The sequence below is a fragment of the Nanorana parkeri genome, unplaced genomic scaffold, assembly GCF_000935625.1.
Source record: "Nanorana parkeri isolate BGI_ZX_2015 unplaced genomic scaffold, ASM93562v1 scaffold127, whole genome shotgun sequence".
Lineage (NCBI taxonomy): Eukaryota > Metazoa > Chordata > Amphibia > Anura > Dicroglossidae > Nanorana > Nanorana parkeri.
The window spans coordinates 2,021,249-2,033,299 of record NW_017306395.1 but is presented as its reverse complement, the minus strand read 5'-3'; the positions used below and the strand labels follow the sequence as shown (position 1 = coordinate 2,033,299).

At 42.8% G+C, this 12,051-nt stretch overlaps 1 protein-coding gene across 3 annotated transcripts in view; it reads left to right on the top strand.

Annotated features, from left to right (window-relative positions):
- The window catches only part of DPYSL4 (dihydropyrimidinase like 4), a 40,151-nt gene that overhangs the window by 5,261 nt on the left and 22,839 nt on the right, over positions 1-12,051 (top strand). The window contains exons 1-5 of one of the 3 annotated variants that reach the window (XM_018553675.1): positions 7-216; positions 6,404-6,492; positions 8,411-8,595; positions 10,454-10,618; positions 11,027-11,088. In XM_018553675.1, the coding sequence (XP_018409177.1) occupies positions 178-216; positions 6,404-6,492; positions 8,411-8,595; positions 10,454-10,618; positions 11,027-11,088 (540 nt within the window). In that variant the 5' untranslated portion in view covers positions 7-177. Of the gene's footprint in view, positions 1-6; positions 217-3,089; positions 3,111-6,403; positions 6,493-8,410; positions 8,596-10,453; positions 10,619-11,026; positions 11,089-12,051 lie in introns of those variants that run through there. The other 2 variants (XM_018553676.1, XM_018553674.1) reach the window with 2 other exon arrangements.

Sequence of the window (12,051 nt, the reverse complement as noted above, 5' to 3'; positions counted from 1 at the left end):
GCTGACAGCTTCTTGCAGCGCAGGGGGAGCCACCGAGCCTGTGACAACAAAAAAAAAAAAGAAAGAAGAGAAAGGCACATCCCCCACCACCATCTGATCCCTGCACAATAACAGAGGAAGCCTCGGAGCCCAGGACCCCCAGATCTGCTGCAAAACAGGGGCTCACACCCTGGCAACATGTCCTACCAAGGGAAGAAGAACATCCCCCGGATCACAGTAAGATGGAGGGGACAGGGGGGAGGACATGGATGCATTGCACAGAAGACAGCCATGACATCAAAGTACTAGGATCAGCTGTACACTAATGCAATAGATCTAGGGGTCTCTACACTGCTAAAGAATGAGGGAGGGGAGAACCCTAAATTGTATCTCAGGGGGTCCCTATAACTGGGAAGCCTATGCATCCAGTTACATTGTATCATGTCTGTGGATGGCATTGGTCTACAGGGACTCTATAATGTATCTGAATTTTAATTATTGTGCTTGCATTTCTTAATTACCTAATCAACAACACTTCCCTGTCTATAGCCAGTTTTCTGTTTTTTTCCCTGCTGATAATCTGCATGCTCCAAGGTCCACCCAGGCCCCAACCGAAAGCCATCACATTCATGTCAATGGGTTGTTACAGGCAGGGAAAAAATATTAAAACTGGGTCAAGCGTTTTCTTACTCCAAAGATCCAAATAAATCTGTTCCTTCTGGGCTTCGTTACAAGGGCCTGGCGATGAGTCTGTTTGTTGGCAATTATGTCACTAAGCTTAATTTTCAAAGCTAACACACCAGAGTATAAATTCTCATCTAAAAAAAAAAAAAGTGACAGCTATTTTCAGCCGTGCCCATTAAGATCTGAAAATTATAAATGGCTGGAATAAAGATTCTTATCTTGTTGTTAAAGCTTTGTGAACTGTGTCCTGAGCCAGATACTAAATACAGAATAAGCATTTGACAACACAGCAACCGACCCTTGTGGTATGAACTGTCACAGAAAGCTTTAATCGGAGGCCTTATACTAATGCAAAGCAAAATGACTGATGACATGCAAAGTGCAGCCGCCCGTAGCAACCAATTAGATTGCAGTACTATCATCACCGAATATTTTCTTTTTTTCTTTTCCTATACCATTGTGTTTGTTTTTGTACAGGGAAGGTTACCGTTTACTTCATTTTGGGAGGTTCTCCCTCCTCTCTCATAGGCTGATGCTGTGTTTCGTCATCTGTTTTGCTCTGGCATGCTGATCGTGTTTCTCAAACATCTCCTGGATGAGGCACAAGTAATCACCATGCACTGATATACCAATTTGCAATTGGGGAATTTCTTTATTTTTTTTATTAATGTAGCACATAATGCAGTGATTACATGCAAGTGCAATAGAGTGCATTACGAGGGCGGGATGGTAAGGATAAAGAAGGAATCTGATTGGTTGGTGAGGGTTAGGGACATAGTACACTTAGCACTAGGTCTGAAATTTGTGTTTGCCGCTCAGGGAAGGAAAAGCTTTATTTGTATCTGTATTAAAATCATAAATGCTAACATAACCGAGGTAGGAGACGTAATGAGGTGGAGGAGATGGTCCTGGTCTGTTTTCTTGTAGACATTGGCTGTTCATATTAAGAGTCCATAGAATACTGTATTTAGAGGGAATTTTAGTTTATACCATTTACATTTTTAATTTACATGTAAGCAAGACAAGCTTTAGACAAATAATGTTATCTATGTCACTTAAATGAACCTTGTGGAAGTGAGGCGCTGAACCCAGAGCTGCAGCTGATCAGTAGACTCTGATTCAGCCCGTTGGCCTAGGTTTGGCAGCTACCCACAAAACGAGGTCCTCCATGCAGGGCCAGCGTTAGACTAATTTGCGCCCTATGCAAGACCAGCTACGTGCACCCCCCAAGCCCCCCTCCTGCCGCGCAACCCCCAATCTCCCCGCACGGCCCCATTCTCCCGCCGGCTGCTTCCGTGGGCAATCATTACACTGATTGGCTGACTTGGTGACGAGGGAGCATGGAGCTTGGCTTCCCGGCCAATCGGGGAGCCAGGCGCCGTGTAATGACTCGCCGCCTGGCTTCCTGATTGGTCGAGAAGCTGGCCAATCAGGAAGCCAGGCGGTGAGTCATTACTCGCCCCCCGGCTTCCTGATTGGCCAGAAATCTGGCTCGATGCTTCCTCGTCACCTGGCTTCCCGGCTAATTGAGTCATTATACAGTGCCTGGCTTCCCTGCTAACTGGGAAGCCGGGTGATGAGTCTTTACACACCACCCGGCTAATCAGAAAGCCAGGTGGCGAGTTATTACACACCACCTGGCTTCCTTAATGGGACTTCCGGTATCGGTATTCGATATATCAATAATATCGGTAATCGTACTCGATACTGAATATACAGTATCGGTGCATCCCTAGTAATAATATATGTATATATGGAAAAGCATGCATGTAAATATTAGACATGTGCACGGCAAAAAAAATTGTTTTCTGACGAAACAAATGAATATGAAAAACGTTTCCATTCGTTTCATCAAAGAAAACGAACGTTTCTGATATTTCAGATTCGGGGGCAACGAGCCTCCGAATCCGAAACTGCACACTGAAGATGCAGAAGGAGCGTCAGCCATGTCGGCCACACCAAGATGGCGGCGCCCGAACATATGGGTGCCTCCATCTTGGTGTATACCAAGATACCCTCAAAGATGGCGGCGCGCCTGCGCAGAACACATTTATATATGTTCAAATATAGTTTTAGAATATTGGGGCATATAATAAATTCATGATTTCGGATTCAGACGAACCGCCGAATCAACTAAATTTCGTTGATTTGCAGGTTCGTCCGAATCCGAATGCACAGTCTAGTAAATATGTAATTAAAGAAAGTGCAAAAAGAACCCATCAAGAATACACTATGAGGTTCATAAAACTTCTGCCAGACGCATAGCTAGGCGGATGCTGTTTGCACAGCACTAGCTCCCTTAGATGGTGTTGATGAATATAGAAATGTCTATACTCGTCAGCGCCATCTAGGGACACTAATGCTGTGTGCACAGCCCCTGCCCCGTGTATTTATAAATTAGCTCCTATGCTTTTCTTTTGAGGCCCATGAGGGCATCAGGGGGTTATGTTAGATTATGTTGGAAGACAGTGCAGACAATATTATGCACTGCTGTTTATCATTATACATGTGTATATATCAAGGTTAGGCAATCCTGGCACTCGTGTGCCACAACACTACACTCTTGTTCCACAACAGCAGGAGTTCTGAAGTTGCCTACCCCTGGTATATATAATATAATCATGAAGGGTTGATATAAAATATGAACACTTTGAAGCAGATCCATCATCTTGTCACCTTGTAATGTTAGCAGTGACATTGATGTTATCCTGGGTTATACACTGCGCGCAGATCAAAATCTTGCGGAATGACAATATTATGTAGAACAGAAGCTGCACAAGAATATAGAGTGTTTATCATAGCTCATTCCTTCTATGTACATGCATTTGATGTAGACAGAAGGAACTGGTATATACATGGTTAATGGAAAGCTAGAGCATTGGCGGATGGGTATAGGGATGCATATGAAAAGTGGAACAGGAGATAAAAAATAATTAGTCTTATTGAATATTTAATAGAAATGTGTGACCCTCCTTAAGCAAGACCTTGGTATTGGATATTTATCGCTCCCCCCATGTATTAATATGCATTGACTTGCATTTTCAGTTGAGTTGCATTGCAGTTTTAACAGAATCCCTTCAATTGACTGGAATGGACCCATACAAGTTCAAGCAACAAAAATGTAGCACACAGAATGTTCTATTTCAGGGTAATGTAACTCACAGCTGGGAAAAGGCAAGGGCTCTACTGAAAACAATGGGTTTTCTCATATACCTGCATTGTGTCTGTGCTGCAAAGGGTAAAAAAATGCCTGACCAAGTATCTGGGGGGAAGAAGCCTTTAATGAATATATTTATACAGCACTAGTAATGGTCTGGTGTATCAGGCTTCCAAGACCCTGCCAGAGAAAGCTTCTATTGATTCAACCCTACCATTACGGGCAATGTGTTATTCATAGCCCGAAACGTCACAAATGGCATTATCTGCAAATGTGTTTTCCCATTATCATTTCCATCCCAGAATTCCCCATTTCCACGCTATGCAACAAATGTTCACTGCCTGTTGTGATCCTTTAAACCGTTCCCCTTTTTGTACCCTCATTTGGGTAAACTGTATCTTTCTTTTCACTATTTGTGCAGCTGCAATATATTGTATGTAACAGGAAAATCAATCATTGTTAATTTTTTTTTATTTTGTAGCTTCATTTGATTTCCCTGCAGTTGCTGGAGAACCTGAAATTCTATTTCTGCCCCAAAACTGTATTGAGCACAAGTGGGCAAACTCTGACCCTCCAGCTGTGGTGCAACTACAAATCCCATGATGCATCTGTCTCTGGACGTCATGCCTGTGGTTGTGAGAATCTTGCAATGACTCATGGAACCTGTTGTTCCACAACAGCTAGATGGCCAGAGTTTGCCCACACCTGGTATAGAGTCTGGTTGTGGCTAATTCTACAACATTGACCCAGGAAAAATATAAAGGAAAACATCTAGCTGGTAAGCTATTGAGCCAGCTATGCCACAAGCTAAATGCCCCCTCAAGGGCAACATGATCAGTGTACAGTGCCCTCCCTACATATAAATAATACATATGACCATTGTATCCCCTGTCCAGTGAGCATGCACATATTGCCCAGTGGTATATTATCATTGGACTGGGGATGAATGTTAGTTGGCACTAGTAACAAACTGATACTAATTTCAGTGAGGTGCACACAGCAGACATTTCTGTTTAATTAGAGTAATGGCAGGTATTTTGTGGTGCCTTTAAGGCCCCGTTCACACTAGGGTGTTTTTGTCACGCAGATTTTTCTGCACTGAACCGACTACATGAACAATCCCATACATTCTTATGGGGACCGTTCATGCAAGCGGACGAATCCATGCGATCTGAAACGCCTGCCGCACAAAATGCTCCCTGAGCTACTTTTTGATCAGTGCGTTTTCCATATAGATTTCAATTAATCAGCGCGTTTTGGGGAATTTTTCAGTGCATTTTAGCAAAAAATAAAAATGCCCTTTCAAAAATCGTGCTGAAACCGTGCTGAACCCCTGCCTCCCTGGTGTGAATGGGGCCTTAGACAGCACATTCCTTGACAGGTTTACTTTAAAGTCTAACTTAAGCCCAATATTTTTTTGGGGATAGAGTAGTGAAGAGTTAAAATTGCTGTCAGTTCCTTATGTCTGAATGTGACCCTATTGAAGAGATTTTCCCTCACTTCCTGTCCCTGTTACGCTCTTACAAGAAATAGGCGGCTATCACCTGGAGAGGAAGGCACAGACAACAATGAAAACAGTGTCAGGCATGCAGGCCTCTCTCCATTCTATTAGGGCTTATTCCCACGGATGCAGATCCAGGCGTATGAGCATACAGCATGAAATACGCCTGTATCTGCTCCGCCTGAGAGCCCCAGCTGGAAAACCTACACATTCAGGAACTTACGGCTATACGCATGCACATGTAGATGCTGGTACTTGTTTTTACAGCTACTTTCAGTGTATTTTGTCCATAGAATCCGTTAAGACACAAATATACAACAGCTGAGGCACTTGGTTGCCGAAGATACAAGAATATTTTCCCATTTACCCATACGCGTGTATCCTGACTGGAGGTGAAGTGAGTGAAAAGCTCTCTAATACTGACACAGATAGCAAAAAAAAAATACTGACAGAGGTTCTAATACTTCTCCACTCTATCCAAAACAAAGTTAGACCTACTGATATTGCAAAGCTCCAATTCTTGAATTATATGTTGGAACATCAGACTGTACTGACAGATACTGTATCTACGGTATATTTATTTTATTGTATAACACCTTTAAGGCAGCACCTGGTCTGGGATTAGCTGTGGCTGACACTGGAGCATTGAACATGTGACTGTGACACCCTCTATACAGCATGATGATCAAATAAAGCATAACAGTTGAAAAAATTGGCCGTGTACAGTATGGCCACAGTAAATGCCTCAGGCACAGCAGAAGTCACATGAGTCAACAAACTTTTCTCCTACTTTGACCTTTTGGAATCACAGAGGCGTCAGCGTGGGTCGCTGTCTATATAAATTCAGCATAGCCAATAAAGGGTTTCACTTTATTTTCCTTGCTGCTTAGTTCTGTCAGCAAGTTTCACAGTAGAGTGGTTTTTATTTATTAGATGCAATTACTTGATAGGATTAGCTCCAAAGGTTTTGTTTGATACTATTCAGCATTCACCTAGTCACTTGTCTTCCGTCACCAGATCATGACTTACACTTGACATTGCGCTATATCACCCATATATATCAAATCTGTATTCCATTCCAGAGTGACAGACTTCATATCAAAGGAGGGAAAATTGTGAACGATGATCAGTCATTCCTCGCAGACATATACATCGAAGATGGCTTAATAAAGTAAGTGAGAGGCAATGAATTACAATTTATTGTGTGATTCTAGTAAACAATATATTTTGTGAGATGTGTTCTTATGAAGGTGTACCTGTGTCCTACTGGTTGTATATAGAGCACTGCAGAAAGAAAAAACTGTGCTTAAGTGCAGGTACCTTGTGGTGTCTTCTGCTAAAGTCTAAATTAAGCTCTACCCTCTTCTGGTGCTTTCTGGCATTCAACAGTTGAACGATAGAGAATGGGGTTAGCACCAGGAAGAGTTGGAGCTTAAGCTTTACTTGGACACAAGGCACCACAATGTCCTGCACTTCAGCACTGTCAACAACATTTTTAGTCAAGCCATGGCCAGATTTGGTTAAATTTTAGTTAATGTTATCAGTGTCACTATTTTTCTACATACACAGCCTTGGCCTATGATCCAAGTGTAGTCCACAAGGACACAGGGATTGATTTAAAGGCTAACACAGATTGTACTGTTGTCACCTTAAACATGTTTAGGCCACATTAGGTTTCATTTCAAGCTAGCCAAATGTTCAATTGTGTAAGGAATGTACTACAAATGTATGAAAGCTCACTATTTCTAGCTAAAAGTTACATCATAGAAAATGTTCTGGTAAATAATGTTAAACAATAAGTTTCTATTAGCAAAAATGTAAATTTATTTTAAAATGAGACACCACTGTTAAATCAAGATTACTGCAGCTCTCTAGAAAGGTGGTGTGTCCAATGAAGGGTCCTGACCCACTGATGACCGATGTAGACCTTCATGGATGCATACTGTATGCTTCAGCAAAAAAAACCTGCAAAGGTGGGTTGTCAGATTTATAATCAGGAAGAATGCTGTAGATTGTGCACTCATGACAGTTATTTATTTATTTACCCTATTATTGGTAATTATATAGCATCAATGATTTACGAGGCATTTATATCAGTCCCTGTCCTTAAGGAGCTTACAGTCTAAGGTCCCTATCTCACATGCATAAATACAGGGCCAGTTTAGACAGGAGCCTATTAACCTTCCAGCATGTCTTTGGAGTGTGGGAGAAAACCATAGTACTCGGAGGAAACCCACACAAGCACAGTGAGGACATGGAAACTTGTTGCAGATAGTGTCCTGACTGGTATTTGAAATGTGGACTGCAAGGCAGCGGTGCTAACCACTACACAACTGTAAAACCACCAATGTCTCCAACAATGGGTACTAGTGATGTTACTTCTTCGGTCATGGTACGGTGCTTGGCTGCTTTACCTAAGCACTGTCACAGGGTGGCAGTTCACATTCCCCCTGCACCGAGAAGTGCCAGGCAGGGGTGTCACCCGGTGTAGTCGTTGGGCATGCATTATGACATCCATGGTGTGACGTCATCAAGCATGCATGGTGATGTACTTCACTGCTGGTGGCCTTCTTGGCGATGGATCCCAGGAAAGAAAAGATCTGGTTTGCCACCGGGTCCCCCCTCTCTCTCACCTGGTGCGGGCCAACCTTGTGATGACACTGTTGCCGGGTATTGTGGTTGGTTGCAATGGAGAAAGAAGCAGTGAGAGAGCAATGGAAAGGTGAGTTTAAGTAGGTCAATGGGGACGCCTTTGCAGAGACACTGTGCCTTGCACAGACAAGATCACTGTTTCTCTTGCTGGTAAAGTGTTTTTTTGGGGGGGGAGGGGAATCAACTTCTGAGCTTTGTGATTGTGCAGGCCAGATATTCTAAGGTCTTTCCACTGTAGGCTCCTTGCTCATATGTGAGAGCCAGGAATGAAATCTTCCATGGATTACTTAAAACTTTAACTGATTGCATTTTGTTTGATCCTTTGAAATGCTTCCTGAATATTCCTAATATTAGCCATTTGATGAATGATATAACTTGTTGTTCTCTAAAAATAAACTTTAAAACATTGTCTCATCCCTCTCATTGTATTGTTGTAGACAAATTGGGGAAAACCTGATTGTCCCTGGTGGTGTTAAGACCATTGATGCCCATGGCTTGCTGGTCATACCTGGAGGAATAGATGTCCACACAAGACTACAGATGCCTGTGATGGGAATGATCAGCGCAGATGACTTCTTCCAGGGAACTAAAGCCGCATTAGCAGGAGGCACTACGATGATCAGTGAGTAAACCAATGCAGGTCTTCAGCTTAAATCTTTAGTACTCGTAAGAATGAACTGATCGTCTCTCTTTTGATCTGTCAGACAAACCATCGAAAGAGATTTGTCATATCTGTTCGATAAGTGCAATAAAATACCTGTTGATACTGTCTGAATTCCAGTAAGCTCATAATTTTCTGTGCCTGTGCTGCACGTATCTGCCCCATGAGTTATCAGCCCTGCCCAGTTCAATTCTATGGACTCCAGAACTCCACCTTCTATGTTATGGCAATGATGCAAAGGGGAGGTGTTCTCTAGTCCACAGAAGTAACAGGACAGGCCTGAAAAACTGATGGGGCAGATAAGTGCAGGACATACTGATGGGGCAGATTAGTACACACATACTGATGGGGCAGAAAAACTGATGGGGCAGATAAGTGCAGCAAAGATCACTGGAAATTATGGCCACGCTGGAATTCTGGTAGGATCAGCAGGTATTTTTAGCATGTTTTTATATTTAGTACACTTCTTGTCCTAGGATGTTGCCCCTTCACAGATGCAGTACAATGAATGAGCATTGTCATCATTGGGCGGGAGTTGTGTTACTGTCAGGATCCCCAGGTGAAAATAAAGGAACATAGCTACGGGGATACCAGCTGTATGGCCGGTGTTTCTGTTTTGGTACTTGTAGGGAACAATCATGGGTTTTCTTTTTAATTATCACTCAGCATTGCATTAATTGTTACCTTCCCTGATTAGTAGAAGCTATTTTTTTTAGAGTGTAATAGACATTTTTAGCATGGCTGAATTAGGACATTTGAATGCTTACGGTTCTGAATCTGTTTGGTCTTTGTAATGCTGAGAAGGAAATATAGTGGCTACACATCTGTGTATCAGTATCTTCAAAGTGAGCAGTGTTAGGAAATTGAGCATAGTATAGTATATTATATTGTGCATGAGTCAAGGGCGAAATAAACGGACGTCACCAGCACACCAATAGTGTTGAAGTCCAAAGTGTTCGTTTATTGGAACATCATGTCACCAGACATGATGTTCCAATAAACGAACACTTTGGACTTCAACACTATTGGTGTGCTGGTGACATCCGATTATTTTGTACTGTTTGGCGGCACCATCCGCGGTCACTGCGAGCACCCCCCCTTATTTAATTTGGGGCTTCCCAGTAAGGAGTGCGGCAAGGTATTTCTACGTTTGAGTCAGGGGTGGACACACCGTTTATGTAGACTTTTTATCTGCACAAGCAAATCTGGTATTTAGGGGCTTATTTTAACAAAATATAGGTGGGGTGAGTGATGGGGGTCCCCTCCTGCTGTAATGCAGACATGGGCAGCTGCACCTCCAGGGCAGGTGAGAAGGAAGAGGAAATCTTCATGATGGCCTAATGATTCTCCCAGTCTGTCTTATTCAAGTGGTGTCAGGAACCTGCTTCACCTCCTGCCTGATTACTGTTAAGATATGCAGAATGCTTTTTCCATGCGTTTTCTGATGCCTTGTGTGCTGGAAGTAAAGGGGTATTTACTATATGACCACAGTTGCCTATTATGGATCATGAGAAAGTTCAAGACATCACAGAGTCTTCTCTTCATCTGTATCTATTTATACACAACTAAAAAGGGGTCTTTTTTAATAAATGTGTTACTTGGGTATATAATTAATTGTGAGGACCCAAAAATGGTTTATAGATGCGGGCCCTTAGCTGATCACATCTGCCACTGGCACAAATTGACCATTACAGTACATGGTGTATATCATGTCCATCTGCAAACTCTGTACACGGGTGTCCATAGAATTGTTGTAGACATTGGAGAAGTAACATTTTGAGTTTTATTTCAGTCGTTGATCCTTTCCTGTCTCTTTCAGTTGACCATGTCTTTCCTGAGGCTGGGATGAGCCTAACTGCGGCATATGACCAGTGGAGAGAGTGGGCTGATGGGAAAGTCTGCTGTGATTACTCATTACATGTGGACATCACACACTGGCATGAAAGCCTAAAAGAGGAAATGGAGGCTTTAGTAAAGGACAAGGGTGAGCACCTCTACCACACTTACCTTAATCTTGTTTAATCCGTAGTAGTCGTATTAATGCATTTGTTCTCTATATTGATGGATATGGAAAAGTCTGTCAATGACGGTATATGTCTAAGGCTGTTGTATGTGGCAAGTTATTACTTTGATTGTTCAGTAGGGATCCAGTGCTTTGCACTAAGCTCAACAGTCTTCCACATACATACCCAATATGGCAGACTCATCTCTTCACTCTGCACAGGATAGCATGGCTTCCTCTTCTGTCAGCAATGTACTGTACAAAGATGAAGCAATGCAGACATGTAGCATACATATGACTGACAACCATACAGTAACCTTTCCGACCCTGAGGAACCAGAGTCATTCTAAAAAGACTTATCACATTTCTCCAACTCTCTCCTTTTTTCAGGTGTGAATTCATTTCTTGTATTTATGGCTTACAAAGACACATACCAGTGTACGGATGCTGAGGTAAAGTAAAACACCTTATGCAGATGAAATAATGAGCAGCTAAATCCATTTGTATTTACTACTGTTGTAATTCTGCAGCTTAAATATTGACCTGCTAAGTCATACTTAGTATTTGTGTGCACTGCAGGGGGCGGGGCAGGACGTGTGACACACACACGCCTCCTGTGACTCACCTCCCCTCCCGCCTCCTGTTACTATGGACGCGGCCGGGAGAAGAGGTGAGTCACAGGACCCGCCCCCTCACTGTAAAGCCCGTCGGCAGTGTGGGGCCCCGCACCGGGACCCTGCACTGCCCCATATTGCAGGACCGGACCGCACTGAGACTGTGCGGCCCGGTACCATTTGATCCGCGGGGAACACTGTCATAAAGGACATTTTTATAAAAAAACAAAACGATATTTTCCTCAGGCAAACAGTCCACTGACAGAGAATTTGGATCAACAAGAGTCCATATTTCAGCATTCTTGGCTTCAGCTCTAGGTAGCCAAAGCACCTATTGTATGAAAGCTGAACACCAGGCAACTACTATATTCACAAGAGAGCTGTTTTACCCCCCAAAAATTCTCTTCCTTCATTGCTGAGATTTACACAGCTTTGCCAGCCCATAGTCCTGACTTTTTTCTTGAATTTAAGTAAAACAACTAGGTCTTGCCCCACCCCCAGTCTGTGGCTGGACAGGGAAAAACAAACAGTGCACTGATAAGCTCATATCAGTGTCAGTTGACTCTCTCCTCCTGTCAGCATTCTCCAGTCAGCAGATGAGTACTGCAGCACACCTGATTGGCTGCTTGTGCTACATCTTTTCCCAGACTGAGCACTGCTGTAGAGGGGATTGCAGGAGACTGATATCAATTAAAATTCAGGTGCTTACAGATGTTATTTTCAAAATGCACTTCACTTTGATCTTTGACATTTTATGATCCTAACCCTCCCATTTATACACTTGGTGTGTATATATATATA